At 48.3% G+C, this 18384-nt stretch overlaps 1 protein-coding gene across 1 annotated transcript in view; it reads right to left on the reverse strand.

Moving 5' to 3' along the window:
* LOC119398705 (fatty acid synthase-like) overlaps positions 1-18384 on the reverse strand; it is a 108995-nt gene that overhangs the window by 8015 nt on the left and 82596 nt on the right. The window contains exons 13-19 of the mRNA XM_037665529.2: positions 15316-16543; positions 14256-14422; positions 10889-11098; positions 9864-10193; positions 6995-7114; positions 4854-5209; positions 907-1260 (exon numbers count right to left, since the gene is read on the reverse strand). Of these exons, the coding sequence (XP_037521457.2) occupies positions 907-1260; positions 4854-5209; positions 6995-7114; positions 9864-10193; positions 10889-11098; positions 14256-14422; positions 15316-16543 (2765 nt within the window). The remainder of the gene's footprint in view (positions 1-906; positions 1261-4853; positions 5210-6994; positions 7115-9863; positions 10194-10888; positions 11099-14255; positions 14423-15315; positions 16544-18384) is intronic.

Here is an 18384-nt window from a genome sequence, read left to right on the forward strand (position 1 = left end):
GTTTTGCGGCAGGGTGGACATTACGGCCGGCCTAGGCAGCTTCGTTGTTCAAAAATGCGTGCACACTACGTCGCATGCCAGAATCAACGACGTGCACATATAGTGCGTGACATGATGTACCCTTACGTAAGCGGTGGTTGTCATACATGAAGTGGTTATTCCGTAAAAAAAGGTAAAGCATATGAAAGACAACCGCATTCTTAAAGGCCAACTCCGGCGATTTTTTGGTGCTTTTATGTTCCTGAGACACTCCTGTTACGGGCCCGATAGCAGAAATACTCGGCAAATTGGAGAATAATTTCAAATAAGCAAAAAAGCGCAACACCGAAAGCGAAACACAACCAAGTGTACTGTCTACGTATGACGTAGACGTTGTTACCAACGAACCGGAAGTCGTGCAAGGCATGCCGGTCACGCCGGCGAGGAGTATGAAAACTGTGACAGCCGGGACAACCAGCGAAGCGCCGGCCAAACCAACGCTGTCTGTCGCCTTGTGCACAGCAGACGCTCACTGTGGCGGCCGAAGCGCCGAAGTTAGCGGTGCCCTCGGCTGCGTCACTTCCACCGCGTTCCCAATACTGACGTTACAGACGCAACGTTGCCAATAATTGTGGGAAGCCAGGAGGGCGTTTGCGGACAATCTTTAAAATTCATTTGCAAACAATCTGCGCATGTCTCAAGCCTGCAATTTGGCATAAATGACGGAAACGTGCAAAGGAACGTACCCAGCGAATTTCATTGAGATCCATCGACCTCGAAAAATCGCCTGAGTTGGCCTGTAAGCGCACAGACTCGTCGCTCCTGTGACACTCAGTGCTTGCGCAGTTTCCCCGCTTTGCATGCTGATTATGAAAAGTAGTCTACGAGATTTCTTGCCGAATGAAGTATGACGAGCAGGTCACTCACCATCGCGAGGTTGAAGATCCCGCCTACGGGTCCCATAGAGGCAGCTTCTTCGATGACCGTGCGAGCTCCTTCTTCGGACGCGACGTCTGAACTTCGGGCCAGCACCTGGACGCCAACGGCACGCCAACGATGCAGGCATAGCTTCTGGTAACCGGTCTTCAACCCTGATCGAGAGGTTAGCAGCAGCTTGCGGCATCCGCGGGTCACCATCCAGTCGGCGAGCTCCAGACCGAAGCCACCCAGGCCTCCGGCGATCACGTACGATTTGTGCCCGTAGAAGCAGGGGCGCGCTATGGCCTCTACAGCGAGAGGTACAGCTGGGGCGGCATGGCGGTGGGACTCTTCCGGTCGCATCTGGTGGTCAGAGTTTTGTATAACTCGTCAAAGAATCGCGGAGGTAAGCAGTGCATTGGTATTGTAGGCGTAGCCGCGACAGTATTGTGCAGTGCCTTAAAAGCGAACCGTAATGAAATCTTGGCTCCCCTGAAACGCCTATAGGTATACGCGGCAGCCTACCTATAGGCGTTTTCGGGGAGCGGAAATTTCAGTTCAAGTACGTGTAGGTGTGTCGCAAGGAGCTTGCAAAAGAGTGATTTGCTAAAAATTGAGAAATAATATATTGTCAAGTAAGGTGACGATTAACTTTGAAGTAACCACAGCGTGTTTCTTTGTTTTTAATGAACAATCAGCAACGCCTTGCCACAGCATATAGAGGACATGTGCAAGAATAAGCAGAGCTTTGATGTCAGCAGTGACATTGCTCACTCTAGCGCTGCGTTTCGATCCTGATTTGTGACTTCTTGGCGTATTTATTGAAGCCGAGGGGTGCGCTTCGCGCCAAACATTGCCTGAGCAAGTGTGGACCCTTTCTTTTGAAAAACGAAGGTTTGACTTCAGACCGCTATCGTGGATCTGGAGGCAGCTGCATGCGACGTTCTGTCTCTCGCCGCGACGATGGAAGCTGAGCGCTACGCGACGGCACACCTAGTAGCAGCGTTTGTTCTTTTTCCCTAAGGTAATCTCTGACCAAATAACAGGCAGGATAAATGGCATGCCAATAATATTAATTGTTGGGGCTCAACATTCCGAAACCACGATATGATTATGACAGACGCCGTAGTGGAGGGCTCCGGAAATTTCGACCACCTGGGGTTCCTTAAAGTGCACTTAATTTAAGCACACGGGGCCTCAAGCATTTTCGCCTCCATCAGAAATGCAGCCGCCGCGGTCGGCATTCGAACGCGCAACCTTCGGGTCAGCAGTCGAGGACCATAACCGCTAGACCACCCTGGCGAGTATAAGTGGAATGTCAAAATGCTTTGTATCGATAACATGGTGCAACACTCTCGTTTGACAATTGCTGTTACGAGCCTACTTGCACGTGCTGCAAATATCTGTTAGTACTTCAATAACTGCGTGCGTAGGTTTGACATAGCCAGTACAATGCGACGACGCGTATGCCGTACGACCTTTCATTCAATGAAACACAATTATTCGGTTCGGTCATGTACGTAAAAGAAAAGACGACATTTAAACTCATTTTGCAATGCCCTTCATTTCCATTATATACCCTCACTTTCTTGAGAAAAGTGGACAAAAAGTTTAATTGGAAGTTGGCGAGTAATTTTGGGCAAGCTGCAGGCCAGCTTCGAGTTGAAAAAAAATTACACCATCTCCCGCTATAAGGGACCATGAGGCGATGCGAAGCAGCGTTTCGGCATGTCGAGCACGCGTTTAATAGTGGGAGTGGAGAGGTGGAGAGGGGGAGTGGAGAGGAGGTGTGTGGAGAGGGTTTGTGCATGCGCAGTAAGGGTGGTCACGCCGCACACGGCATTGAACTCCGCCATAAGATGCTTCGCATCTAAAAACTAATACTGCGCTCAGTAGCCAGTAAGTCGCGCCTCAAGGAATACAAAAATGCCCACGAGCATAATATCGCAACGCAACTTCCGCTTCCGGCTTTGATGTAAAAGTTTACCATTTATGTTTCGCTCCACGGAAGTCATCGACCCGACATCCTAATGAGAACACTTGCATCACGCTGCCGTGACTCGACCATCGCCACCTTACGCGCGGCTTTCTAAGGGGGCTTCGGAACGAGTTTACCTACACCTTGTTCAATGCTTTAGTAGCGACGCCGGGTGGTAGAAAATAAATTTCACTGCCCCAGAAGATCGAACAGTACAAAATCTCGGAGTTAAAAGCTATTTGTCACAATGCCCGTTTTTGCGGACGGCAAGTCTTACTGTCTTGCGAACGAAAAACCACTTCATGGTATCACGTGAGTACTGAACATAACGTTACATCCAGTTACATCCATAACATAGATAGGCACATACCGTGTCTTCACACGATGATCTGCAAATCTGTTCAGAAACAAGAAGCTATGCATCCTTCAACGCACAGTGCCTATCCCATTGCATTGCTGAGATTCTCGAAGAACGCTCGCGATGCTGCACTTAGTAGGCGAACGCCAAACAAAGCTGCACTCTATGGAAAGAACACGTAAAAAGGGCGTCTTTTTGTCACACAAGGGTAATTGTTATCTGGCTTGCGTTTTGTTTCTTGAAAACACGGCGCTCGCCGCTGTCCTATCAGAAACGCTATGCCACACTAATAACACGCATGCCGTTCGTGTCCTGGAAGTGCCTGGCTCATGGCGATAATGCAAGGAAATACATGCGAGAGAAATGACGGTTATTGTTGTGGGACAAACACAGCCTTTTTACGCGCTGTTTTACAGCGAAAGCTGTTATGAGATCATTTCACCGGCCGTTTTTGGTGCCGTAGTTGTCCGCCGCCGCCGCCGCCGCCGCCGGTGTCCGTAACCAGTATCGCTCGAATAAGAAAAAAAAAAACTAAATAAGAAAAAAAATTCCAGGATGGAACGAGGTTCGAACCTGGGCCCTCTGCGTGGGAGCCCAGTATTCAACCTCTAAGCCATGCCGGTGCTTGAAACTGCTTTGCAAAAAGGTCCTACACAGGCTTCATGTCGGGAAGGAACCACATTAGCATATGCAATATAGCGTGGTAAAAGAGTAGAATAAGCACCAAGCGTCGCACAACGCGAATTCTGTAACCAGGCGTCACACAATGCCAATTGCGCAACGAGTAGGTTGTTGAATGCTTCGAACCCATTACAAAGAGATCTTCCATAATTCTTCATCGTCATGACGAAAAATGGCACAGTGCCTACTGCCCTACTTCTCAAAAATTACAATGATTTATAGCGTAGTGGGTTCCTCGCAAGTCCACTTCTGTTGGTTGCCAAGGAAGCCCATAAGGCTCCCATGATCCATTTCCTCAGGATCTCAATAAAGTCAATTCTCTCTCTCTCTCGCTCTACGTTTCTCTGGTTAAAGTGTGTTATAAAGCGTGGTGGGACAGTTAAATAACGACCGGGCGTCACACAATATGCATTACGTAACTAGTGGGTCGTTTAAAGCTTCCAACCCATTACAAAGGGCGCAACCATAATTATTCATCGTCATCAACCGCCGCATCAACAAACCGCACATAATCGCTTACATATGGTACCTCGCTTCTCCGCAGAACAACGAAAGTGTCGTGCTGGGTGCTTCCCAACTTCCCAAAAATTACGCTTTGTTGCGTAGTGGGTACGTTGCTAATGTACCTGTATTAGTAGCCACTGGATAGTTTATAACAGGCTCTAGAAATGCCGCTCTTCCAGCTTTCGCTGTGACTGTGCTGCGCTTTCCGCGCAGGCCTGGCGTTTTTTTTTTATAGTGCAGATGGTCAGAATGACTATGTAGCCTTCCGCTACTGAGCGCTTGACGATCACAGTCTGGGATGCAAAACCCAGGATATATGAAATCCTTTAAAACTTAAACGAGGAGCTTTTGAGAGTTACAAGCGTACGGTTTTAGGCCTTCATTCGATTTTGCAATTCATGAGCCGCATATGCCAGTGAATCAAAGATCTCTCACCTGTATCACAACTTTTCCAATGTGTTTCCCGGAGGCCATGAATCGGAAGGCTTCCTCGGCTTTGTTTCGCGTGAACAAAATGGCGTCCAGAGGCCGAACGACACCGGAAGCGATGCCGTCGCAAACCATTGCGAAGAGACGACGCTTATCAGCGGTCGAGTAGCTATGGTCGACCAGCATTTTGTCCATCATTATGCCATGGAAAGTGACATTCCGACAAAACACTAACATTCCCAAGGATGAGTTCTTGGACGAGTCGAACTTTTCGATCTCCAGGAAGCGGCCGTCATCTGCCAGGCAACGTACGCTCGCCTGCAGCTTGTCTTCGGTCAGAGAGTTGAGGACGAGGTCAACTCCTTCGGTGAAATGGAGAAAGAAAATCACTGTTAGACTTGTTTCGCTTATGAGCCTCAAGGAAAGACCTAGATGCAGCCCCCTGTACGAGATCATTTGTGCGATAAGCAAAGCCTGTGCGCAATGTTTTACAGCGAAAGCTGTTATGAGATCATTTCACCGGCCGTTTTTGGCGCCGTAGTTGTCCGCCGCCGCCGCCGCCGCCGGTGTCCGTAACCAGTATCGCTCGAAATAAGAAAAAAAAACGAAATAAAGAAAAAATTCCAGGATGGAACGAGGTTCGAACCTGGGCCCTCTGCGTGGGAGCCCAGTATTCAACCTCTGAGCCATGCCGGTGCTTGAAACTGCTTTGCAAAAAGGTCCTATACAGGCTTCATGTCGGGAAGGAACTACATTAGCATATGCAATATAGGGTGGTAGAGGAGTAAAATAAGCACCAAGCGTCGCACAACGCGAATTCTGTAACCAGACGTCACACAATGCGAATTGTGCAACGAGTAGGTTGTTGAATGCTTCCAACCCATTACAAAGGGCTTTGCCATAATTCTTCATCGTCATCAGGCACAGCATCAACAAATTGCGCATAATGCCTTACATGCGTTTAGCAGGTACCAACGCTCTCCGTAGAATGACGAAAAATGGCAGAGTGCCTGCTGCCCTACTTCTCAAAAATTGCAATGATTTATAGCGTAGTGGGATCCTCGCAAGTTCACTTGTATTGGTTGCCAAGGAAGCCGATAAGCGCATGATCCACTTCCTCGGGGTCTCAGTAAAGTTCTTCGCCCGGCCCCGTCTGTCTCCCACGTCAACGTATGTTACACAGCATGACGGGAGAGGGAAATAGCGACCGGGCGTCACCCAATGCAAATTACATAACTGGTGGGCCGTTTAAAGATTGCAACCCATTACAAAGGGCTGAGCCATAATTCTTCATCGTCATCAGTCGTCGCGTCAACAAAGTGCACATAATGCCTTACAAACGTGTAGCTGGTGCCTCGCTTCTCCGCAGAATGACGAATAATGGCTTAGTAAGTGCTTCCCAACTTCACAAAAATTGTGATTTATGGCGTAATGGGTACCTTTCTAGTGTACTTGTATTGTCGCCCCAAGAGAGCTTAACAGGCTCTAGAAACGCCGCTCTTCCAGCTTTCGCTGTGACTGTGCTGCGGTTTCAGCGCAGGCCTGGCGTTTTTTTTTTGTAATTTGTTCAAGAACGAATTTTAGGGGTGTTCCATCGCGGTGTATTGCTTCGTACTAAAGGCGCTAATAGCACAGAATAAGAGTCCGGCAGTAAATTACCGCATTGCTATGTACTCCGCCAATAGTTACACACTGCCTGCGAAATTACAATAGTTGATGAGTGCCCAATTAGTTTATTTAATTTATTTAGAAATAGTGCTGGTTCGTTACCTCAGAAGCTTAGCTCAGAGAGTAGCATTTTTATACTTTTGAGTCTATAAGAGATATTTGCTGAAAAGAACTAATGCTTTCAGTGAGTTTGTATATAGTGGCATCATGGTACTGAAGCCTAAAAGTATTCTGCGTTGGGGTTATCTAATTTGCACTGGAAATAGCAATGAGCGTTATCCTAGCTATGGCTTACCTATGCTAATTGAAAGGACGTTCAGCACGAAGACTGGGCTGGTTTGTCGTCTGTCTACGCGAAGGCCCTCGACACGGTGCAGCCGTTGTAAAAGGCTTACTTTTATTTATATCAAGCAAGCAGGAAAACGGAGGAAGCAGAGGTTGAACGCTCAGCCAAGCCTTTTTTGCAAACCGCCACTCACCCCTGCCCTTGGTCTCGCTGAGTATGTGCGCTTCGAAGGAGGTGTCACGCGAGCTGGCGAAGTGTCGATTTTCGAGCTCCGGGAAGCGACATCTGAGAAACTCTCGCTTCGACGCAGAACCTGTTGGTGGAACGAAATTTGCGAAGGAAAAAAGTCACAGTTTCGCTTAAGGGCGATGCAGTGAATGCGATAGCATCAAATTATAATGTTATACGAAGTAAGGCTAACAGCTAATCCGATCTCTTGGATCCGATCTCGCGTAACTCAACATAGCTCTGGTTTAAGGGAAAACGGCCGCTCCAGGAACCGAAGCCGTTTCGTGCTGTCAGTTCTCTAAACTCTAAACGCGAAGTAGGCGTTGAGAGCACAATAAGCTTATGAGGCGTCGCCTGATGTCTGTCGGCATAGCACGCGCGACCGCGCATTTCGAGCGACGCAGCCCCCCCCCCCTGGCGTCCCTTCACGCTCCTCACTAAAGGCGGGTGGAACGTTTCCTCTCTGCTTGATGAGTAATTGATGGCAGGCCTCGCACTCAGGGTTATGTTAAGGTATGCGCCCTCCTTTCGACGGAGGTGGCCAGGTCGTTTCATCTCTGCTTCAGCCGCGTTTGTCGCCAGCCCTCGCGAGCTTTACTCGCGGGTAGAAAATACGATGCACGGGGTGATGTTGACAATTTGCACTTTATACAGAAAGTGACGACGACGCCAACAGCGACGGCAAAAAGCCTTCGAGATGGCCATATAATTGCTATCGCAATAAAAATGAGTTACATGCAGCGCGACTGAGGCGAAGCCAGATTCATACGGGACACATGCAGCGTACGTCTATGTCTCTAGTATGTATTTTGTCTTCGTCTCAGTTGCGCTGCGTACAAAGAAGTATGAACCAACTAGACCAACCTGGAGTGCTATTCCAAAAACATGGCGTGGGTTCAACTCATATCTCGAAACTTATGTGATGTGAATGAGGCGTCTGTGTGAAGCCTGTCAACAGCCTGTCGAGGTACATCGGGTACGGCGAGAGATAGAATGCACTAACATGCTTGACTTGAGTGGCGGATTCAAACTAGCGCCTACGGGTACGATCGGCGTCGCGTGTATCCGGTAAAAAGAAGTTGTGGCTTAATGGGACGTGAATACCAGCGTAAAATCACGTCATATTATGCTCGATAGCCCAAATTTCCGCCTTAATTTTTGACCGTCTGCCGATATTGGTGACTCCAGAAGACAAGCCCAGTTATGTCAACGTCATTGCAGCGACTCTGCCATGGGGAGTATGAGACCGCCATGCATGTTCCGGCAAATGTACCACGCCAGTATGGCCTCCAGTAGCTGTGCGTTGACATGCCGGACCCGTGGTTTATCCGGCTGGACAGTCACTTCTTCGTCAACGCCAACCACGCGACGCACGCGCTGTGGTAAATGTCGCCCTTTCCTGGAACGTTGCTGGTTGAAGCACTTGTTTTCGTCCGAGACAAGTTCACTCGTGCCATATTCGAGACCTGCTTCACTGGCTTTACCAGGCGCGAAGTCTTCTGCCGCTGGCCCAATTCTTGCGGCGCCTTCGATACCTTCCACGTCGACCCTGGCTTACCGGCTATCGAAGCAAGCAGCAGCGGGGAGGCTGTTTTTGTCCAAAGCAACTGGTCAAACTGGCATGAACATCAGATCCTTGGTCAACGTCTTGGGAGCCTTTCTGTCGCCGCCTTTTCACAACGAAAGTCGACATCGGGGGAATTGTTAGGGCGACGCCCTTCCATGCTTAACTGGTCACGCACCTATCTGATAGTCCTACGGACTGCATACTGGTCGCTTGATGACAACAGGTGTATGTTTGAGAAATTGTGAACAGCTTCAGCGCCACATTGAGCTCGGGTGAATGCTTTTCATCTCAAAACGTTAAACGACACCTTCATATACTTTTCGGTTAATGCTCAAAACGTTACAACACACGGCTTACAATCGTACCTGGACGCCCTTACCGACGGCATCGCAACGCGGTTCTGTGCTCATTCAGACACTTACCCCATCTGCGAGTTGAATTTAATGCCAACATCCGCCGTGGTAGCTTACCACGTAAGCTGACGCGCTGCTAAGCTCGATGGCGCGGGTTCGATTCCCAGCCACGGCGACTGCATTTCGATGGGGGCGAAATGCAAAGAACAACCGTGTGCCTAGTTTACGTGCACGTTTTGGAACCCCAGGTAGTCAGAATTAATCCGGACACGCCCTAGTGGAGGGCTTCGGAAATTATGACCATCTGGGTTCTTACGCGTACTTACGCCACGCAGTACACGGGCCTCTACCATTTCGCCTCCATCGAAATGCTCCACCACGACTGCCGAGATCGAACCCGCGTGTTCCTGGTCAGCAGCTAACCGCCTGGACCACTGCACCCCCGCTGCGGACGTGCTGATACAGCCGTACAAAACCCTATAGAACAATACATATACACAGAAATATATATACACAGCGTGAGCGCTAAAGGCTTACAAAGTGTTGACTACTGATATTTTGGTTCTGCTAGGAAATTATTGAATGAATCTTTTTATTTTCGTTGCTCTGCATTGGTTCTACACCGATGGGCGTTAAGGCCAAACGGCAATGGGTGCCTCCTACCGAAGATGACCTGCCACGGTGATCTAGTGGTTATGGTGCTCGATTGCTGACCTGAAGGTCACGGGATCGAATCCTGGCCGCAGGGGCCTCATTTTCGAAGAGGCGAAAATGCTTGAGGCCCGTATACTTAGATTTAGGTTCACGTTAAAGAACTCCAGGTGGTCGAAATTTGCGGAGCACTCCACTACGGCGTCCCTCATCATTATATCGTGGTTTAGGGACGTTAAACACCAACAACTATTATATCCTACCGACGGTGGTGAAGACAGTGCAACCCATAGAGAGGGCGATGGCGATGGATGCCTGTCCCACGCCTCCGCTACCAGAGTGGATCAGAACGGACTCCCCGGGCTGCATGTTGCCTCGTATTATGAGCGCGTAGTAGGCAGTCAAGTAGACCAAAGGAACGGTGCAGGCTTCCTCGAGGCTCCAAGTGTCAGGGACCTCCCACACAAAGTCCGGGTCCGTGATGGCCATGGTGGCTATGGCCCTGCTCGGCGCAATGGCCATAACCCGGCGGCCCTGGCTGTCCCGGCCTGAGAACTCGTTTCCTATGATGCAGTCCGAAAAGGCCCATTTGCCTGAAATGCCAGTTTGGACGTTAATCGGCAAATGAGAGCCTAGCAAAAATGTCTGAACGCGGGTTGGCTACTACACATGGACGCTCCTTAACTCTCTGCCGTTCTGGACTGCACTCTGTTACTTTGGCATCAATTCTGCCAATCTAACAGACCACCAGCTGCCTGCGGTCCAGTTTTTTTCTCTTGACATGTTCAGGCGCAAATTATGGAGCACGGTGTGAAAAATATGTAAAATTTACGCATCATCCTTCTAAGGCTGAAGATATTATATTTCATGAAATAAAACGATATCAGATGGGATATACAATTCTACTAACGCATCTCCTACTTTGTCGATGAATAAGCAGATCGTCTAGAAAATAACCATGCCGAAAATCACGTTATATAAATAAATAAGTAAATAAAAAGAAATAAATGAACTGGCAAATTACAAGCTACGGACACTTTGCTATTCGCCTGCTGCACAAATTGTTTTGCGGGGTAAATGGAACGAGCAGCACTTAATTGCTTAAATTGCAGTGGCGTACACATAAGGAGTACGTTTTAAAATCATAAGGACTAACTTGCACCCGACAACGTGCGCATTCTTCGCAAAATCATTTATCTTTTATATGCCAAGAAGTCTGCATGCATGCCTTTTTCTTGTCTATCGTCTCTGCCAGTAAAGTTCCTTATAAACCCCGTGCCGCTCATACCTGCGATAGCCTCCGGTACGATCTTTCCCGTGGCCAGCAAGACGTCCCGGATGTTGAGCGATGCATAGTACACATCGCAGAGCGTGCCATCGTTGGCCGTCCTGTCAGAGAAGCAGGCGTACTTCAGCGGTGATTCGTACCACTGCAAGCTGGACAGGTCACCCCGTGTATGCATGCCTAAGAAGGCGAACGTTGTTTTCTTTGGGCCGCCTGCAGTGAATATTTCAAGAGGCGTTAGAGATGAACACCCGTGTATAGAGTGTAGCTGTTAGAGAGAAAATCATACGTTTGGATGGTAAGTCATAACTGGACCGGCCCGCGTACCGTGGCTGTGCTACACAATAGACCTTTTTTAAGCAATCCCCGAACTGCCTGCGGGCACGCGGAGCACTATGGAAGAGGTGCGTACGTCGAGCGAGCCTGCTGCTCGTTGACGCTGTGCGAGCACGAAACGAAACGAAGACGCCGCCACTTCTTGACTATTCTTACATAGTAAATACTGCGCCCATCCGAACGCATCTGCACGCATGAAATGTGAATGGAATAACGCAGCTGCTGTACATCCGCTGCAGCAGTTAAGCGGCATGCGCGTTATCGCGTGCCGATATTATCAAGGCGTACTATATCGTGACCAATATGAGCTGGAACACCGAATTCATCTTCATCCACGTGCCGATTACTTGTAATGTACTGATATGAATGTGACGTACTGAATTTTAAAGATACCTTCCCACTCATTTGGTGTCATGAACACTTTTGCACTTGCCAACTGCGTTTAGCCGCTACGGCTTTTAAAATAAAATTTCAGTGTTCTATCTCATATTGCTCAGGGCTATACATTTCTAGGGCATGATAACCTGTGAGCCAACACGCCAGAACACAACCGACGCATGTGAAATGCAACACGTGCAGTTAGTGTCAATGAAGACTATTGTTTTGTACCTATGGGGCGTGCGACGCGCACTTTGTCTAATCAATGTATACCCTATTTTACTATACAATGCCGATTATGTTTTCTCGCGTACTCTTTAAATATCAGAACGTCACGTTGCGCTCGTCGACTGTGTCGGTGGACTTTGATTCCAAATGCATCCGCGAGTTGCATAAACCGCTCCTAGACTTCATCGACGAAACCGACTTATATCTTTTTATTTAATTTACGCCGATACAGGAGTGGACAGAAATGCCACTGGCCTAGCCGGCTTGCCAAACAGGGTCCCTGACTGGCGGTACTGCCCAACAAAAGCCTGCCATGTTAAGGCTCGGACGACACACTGGCGCAAAAAGTTTAATGACGATTCGGAGCCGCACAGATGGTCCAACAGTAGCACGCTAAAACACTATACAAATGGACATCGTAGAGAGGCCATCGCATCTTGAAGTTCGCGACTGCATTACGCAGTAATATGTTGCAACTTGCCGAATTCACTTGCTCTGAGAAGTGCTGGCACGGCGCAAGCGGGAAGCTAAAGCGTGAGGCCAGAGCGCTCGTCGCAGCGGCTGCTGAGGCGTACAAGCTTTTACCATGAGCGCTTGCGCGACCGTTGGTGGCGCTCGTATGCTTCAAAAAGGTCTATTCGTATACCACTGTGGGCGCACCACATCTGCAAGGATATCTTAAGCTGAGATACGCGAAGGCCGTGGCTCGGTAATTGATAACGTGAGCGCACCCCCAGGTCGCCTCAACAGGAAGACACGGACATTATTTTCATAACAAGATAAAAATGCCATAAAGCTAATTCAAATTCTGCTCCCATAAATTTCGATATGTAAGCCCTTGCTGAGACATGCAAAAATTGCAACCAATTCCACTGCAGTTCTATTTGCACGATGTAAGAAAGTGAACGAAAATGTTAATTTGAGAATCGTTCTCATATTATCTTCATGGAGATTGCCATTTTTCGTGCAAGTTATCGACACCTTGTCAAATAACTGATCTGAACAAGCGAAAGCGCGCATCAATGTGATTGTTCAAGATGTGTTTATTATAATTAACGCATCAAGTATTTACTAGATCACCAGCACTGTAATCGCGCCTAGATTTAAACTTGCATTACGGCTTAACGCCCAACAAGAAGGGAAAGCGGCATATTAAAGAGCGTACAGGCAAACCGATTAACGGGAGCGTTAGTGCCGAGTTGGTAATTCATCGTCAAGAAAACTTCAACAGCGCGGAAAAATATCGGAGCGGACGAAAACAGCGCTTCTCCGTTTCAGCTCTCTTTTCATTAGTTCGTGTTTATCCGCGCTGTTGAAGTTTTCTGTACAGGAAAAGCCTATTTCCCTTGCCGAGTGCGCGAGAGCGCAGGCTTTCTTTTCTATTGCAATAGTAATGAAATGGACACTCAGTGCGCATTTTCGCAGTTTCCGTCTCCATGAGGTTCCGTATAAAGCTCAGGGCGACAACATCGCCCCGCGCGTCGTATTTTCTGTGTGTGAGTGAACGTGCGAAGGCAGCCGACGATCGCTCCTCAAGCGGAGAGGAAACCCGCCGGCCGTCTTTCGTCGCGCAGAGGACCCGTGGTTGCCTGCTTGTTAGGGGGGGGGTGGAGGAGAAACTACATGGCTCTGGCAGGAACTGCGTACTTCGAGCAGCCGGGGGTGGTCGCGCGCATCCTATCTCGAAAGGGATCGGCAGACGGCTTATACCTTGATACGTCCCGTGCTCTCCCAGCTCAGTTTACGTATAGGCAACAAACAGCAAAAAGGTCGTTTCGCTAGCCGAAGCAGCCGCGTTGCCTTACGCCAGCCTTTTTTCGAGCTACGCCAGGTCGGATGCTAAAGTTATCTGCTACCCTTACACTGCAGTTTGTTCGGTATCATGTTCATTGCTTCGTCATTGTGGCGAAACAGTACCTTTTCTTCTTCACAAACGCGTTATATCGTACATGAGACATATGTTTGCACCGTGTCAGTGGGCTTTAGGTCTCAGCATATGAGCATCTCACGCGACAATAGCAGATATTGTGGCGAGTATGCTTTCGGAACTGTTTAAAAATACTTCACTATGCAGCTAGACTTCATCGTTCACAACGACATAAGAAAACCCTTCGCCACGATTCGACCATTAGTTCCTAGTTGTTTGTAATATCTCATAGGCGAGCGTCGAACCATAGCAGCGCTGAGCCTTTCTTAGTGTTGCTAAAACCAGATTTCTTAGCCCGCTGAGCCACATTTAAGTAGACGAAGGAATCACGTCATCCCTAATACTTCGCGATGCCGACTGCAGCGCCAGCCTTTTCAGCGGTGGAGCTCGATGCGAATATGCACCTTCACTTCTGTCAATCTCTTGCTACTAGTAGTGCTTGTCTTCGTCATCTCAAGGTATTTCTCAGTTTTTTATCCAGAGCAGTCGAAGGCGCCAGACCACGAAACTCACCGGAAGTCATACACAGGTGCCGGAATGATCCCCACTGTCCATCGCGGTAGACGTTCATCACCAGGCCTCGTTGAAAAATGTCCGCGTATCTCGGGTTACTGGGGCTAAAGTCGGAGACCTCGTTTCTACCATTGTGACTTGCGTCGAACACGCATCTACGAAAAGATAAAAAGCAGAGGGATACAGGATCACGCGAACTGATTAGTCACGCGACCATAATGACTAATCAGTTCGCAAATTTGTTGACATCGCGAATACACATGCGCAACGTTTTCTTATTAGAAACGTTTTTTGGCTTCTGAAAAGTACTTGTACCACAGTTACGAATTTAAAATATTTCATGGGTCTACGTGAGAACTTTCAGTAAAAGCTTGTGCTTCTTTATTGAAGTGTAATCATAGGTTCTCTTAATTGTATACACATTTTCTTTGTCGATTTCTTTCGCAAGCATCTGACTACATTACGATAAGTGGCTCAATTACCGTCACAAAATCATGTAAGGCTACTACCCTGGCCTGTTTGCTAATTTAGCTTCCATGCACAACTGCATAATAATAATCGTTGGGGTCTAACGTCCCAAAACCACGATTTGATTACGAGAGACGCCGTATTAGAGGGCTCCGGAAATTTTGACCATCTGGTGTTCTTTAACGTGCTCCTAAATCTAAGTACGCGGGCCTAAAGCATTTTTGCCTCCATCGAAAATGGGGCCGCCGCGGCTGGGATTGGATCCAGCGACCTGCGGTCCAGCAGTCGAGCACCGTAACCACTAGACCATCGTGGTAGGTCCATGCACAACTGCGTTGTGCGGAAATGCTTATTGATTTCTTTTCATGTGTTCTGGACATACCGATATTGCTTATCTGCGGCCTTCCCTGTAACGATTCTGACTGTCTTACAGCCCCCATAGTCAAGGACGTTTTCTATATGGCTTGCTTTTCTTGCTTTGTGAAATCATTCAAAATGCATGTTGAAATGGCATCCAACTTTTTGGATCGCGGAAAGAGTGAACGCGACGAAATGAGCCATTATTCATTAATGCAAGTACCTTGTGCGGCGTCCTCTGGTCTCCTGCCGGAGGCAGTTGGTCAGACCAACGATGCCGCTAGTGCCGGCGTTTTCAGCAAGCATCCATAGGTTCTCTCCGGCTAGCTTGACGTCATGCTGCTGTGCGTTTTCCTTGAGCATGTCGACCCATTCAAATGCAGTGTTGTTTTCCACCCTTACCACGACGTGCTTGCTGACGTCTGCGACCACTGAACACTTCCGAAACAGAAGCAGCGAAGACAAGTTGTTCGATTTGAAGCCGACGAGTAGCAAACCATGCGCTTTGAATTCAGATATTGCCTCATCGTCAGAGTGTTCACGGAAAACAGTGCCGTCCATGCCCGAGAGGAACATCTCGGCAGGGGTGAACGCTATCCGCTGTGACAGCAGAACGAAACTCAGCTCCTTACACTGTGACGACAAGTGCTTGGCTAGAACATTTGTATCATCCTTAGTGTCGACTTCCCCTCGAGCCAAAATTGTCAAGTCGGCCTCGTGGAAGCCTTCCTGTGATGCAGATGACGTGTCATAGGAAATAATGTTGATGCCTCCCGGCACTTCTTCTGGTGTCAGATTCTCTGGCGAAGGGTGGGCCACAGTGTACTCGATCTTAAGGTGGATGTCCTGTAGAGATAACCACTGAAGTACCCAAGGAGCGACGAGCAACGGATTTTTCCCGGCAGCTAGTTCGAGAACTCGAACCTTTTTGGAGTCCACATTCTCTAGGACGACATCAAGCAGGCACCTCAAAGGGTCTTCTTCGAACAACGCTGTGTTCAGTATGTCTCTATTTAGGCTTCGCCTCTGGTCTTCCAGCGATGACCGGACACAATATTCCAGTGAAGTGGAGTCGTTGGCTGCCTTACTGACGGCGAGGAGGACATTCAGTAGGCTGAGGTTAACAGCGACACCGTTGAGAGATCTGCTTGACACATTTTCGTGTAGATCGGGGTAAGCGTCTTCGGATTCGAGCATAAGGGTGCTGTTTTTGCTGTTAGACTGCAGCATACGGCGAACAATTCCAGAGCACACTTCAACGTACTCTCGCAGATAGCGATATCGCTGCTCCTTTGCAGAATCGTTGTCTTTGTACGGCACGAAGCGGTACTCCTCCAGACATGGTGTCTGCTGTACCGAACGCCGCTGTGCTATGCTGCCCTTGATACCTTTCACGACGATGCCACCGGAGCGGCATGTGTTACGGTAGCTGTCGTAGGCGACGTCCAGTCCTGCAAAAAACCAGGTGCAATTATGTAAACACGAATTAGTGGAACCTGAAGCAGTAATGAATCTTTCGGGTGAGGGGAGCGACCATCGGACATCTGTGATGTACAAAGAGAATTACGTTAATCGTAATAATTACGACCGCGTACGATAAGTACGTGATTCCGTAAAAAAAAATATCTGGTCCTAATCGGACCTAATAGTGTATGTGCTTGCGTAATTACATGGCCCTCAGGACATGCTTCTGATCCGCTCCTAGCTGCAATGTTGGGCTTTGGTTAAAAGTGCACTGAAGGATATGACGTCGAGGCATCGAGCAAGGAGGTGCCCCGCCACGGTGGTCTAGTGGTTATGGCGCTCGACTGCTGACCCGAAGGTCGCGGGATCGAATCCCGGCCGCGGCGGCTGCAATTTCGATGGAGGCGAAATTGTTTGAGGCCTGTGTACCTAGATTTAGGTGCACGTTAAAGAACCCCAGGTGGTCGAAATTTCCGGAGCCCTCCACTACGGCGTCTCTCATAATCATATCGTGGTTTTGGGACGTTAAACCCCAGATATTATATATTATATCGAGCAAGGAATGTATCCGGAGCCAATGTTTTCAAAATAGAACTTCTGTCCTCTTGTAGAACGCACTGTATCGTGTCATGACTTTAAGCCTTCATCTTGTCCTGTATTGTTTGGATAAAAGGTCACACACACTTTAGCCGGTCGGCCACTCGTGATGATTACTAATAATTCAAATAAAAAAAGGGGTTTAATGACTCGACCAACAGTGGGTTGGTTTGGATCCTGTTTTTTATATGGCCCCGTAAAACACGGGTAGAATAGAACGCGAGCAAAGTAGAGATAGAACTTTTGCTCCTGTGTTACCGCATTTGGGTGTCTGTGAGGCTGGGTTACGAAAAAAACATACTGAGGAAAAAGAAGCGTACCCGGGATGAAAGTTTCTGCTTTCATAGACCAGTGAACACTTTTTGGATGCTTGGGCAACCTGGATAAATATGAGCCAGTGATCGAATCCTAGCTTTGTCATGGCGACCCTTAATGAAAGATGCATACTGGCTTGGAAGTGTCGAACATCAACGAGCATGTTTCAGAAGCAGCTGCATCTCTAGGTATGCTGCTTGACTTTAAGAAAAAATTAGTCATATGTACACTTCAAGAAGCTTCACAGAGAAAACCAAAACGTTTGCGAATTGGAAGTGTTCAACGGGGAAAGAAGCAGCGTATTTCATCATTAAGAAGTCGCAGGCGCTAATTCCAAGAGCAGCGCAGCCTCAGAATTTCCGAAAAGAGGACATTTCTGGGAAGAAAAAGAGGAACATCAGAGGAGCTGTATGCGCCAGCTGACCCCGCGACTTCGATCAAACAATGCAACAAAACAACGTTCTTGACTCAGACGACTCCGAGAGTAATCCACAAGCGTAGTCCCTCATATGTGTGGAAAGTGTTCGAGCGGATTATACCGGGAGCCAAATTTGCACCCACGACATCCAACAAAACGAAGCCAACCTGAATATCACGTTTCATCAGATGCAAAGTCAGAAGAAAACCCGATAGCTTTAAATTGCGGCACGGCAACAACTGCGGCAAGGGTAACAGCAATTGCAATATCATGTGTTCCGTGGAAGACGCTCTTGGTACGGTAGCGATAAGTTGAGAGTGAACGGGACTGCGACGCAATCGTTTCACGTCGAAAGCCTTCCTTACACTGAATAACAAGTTTTCTAGTGAATAACGTGTGCTGCTGCTACGTTGGCTGTCATAAGAGAGAAAACTACTGGAAAGGGTGAGATATGGTAAAGTTGACGAGTTACCAGCAGCGGACGTACGAAGAACAATT

This window comes from Rhipicephalus sanguineus, chromosome 7 (assembly GCF_013339695.2).
Source record: "Rhipicephalus sanguineus isolate Rsan-2018 chromosome 7, BIME_Rsan_1.4, whole genome shotgun sequence".
NCBI classification, from domain to species: Eukaryota; Metazoa; Arthropoda; class Arachnida; order Ixodida; family Ixodidae; genus Rhipicephalus; species Rhipicephalus sanguineus.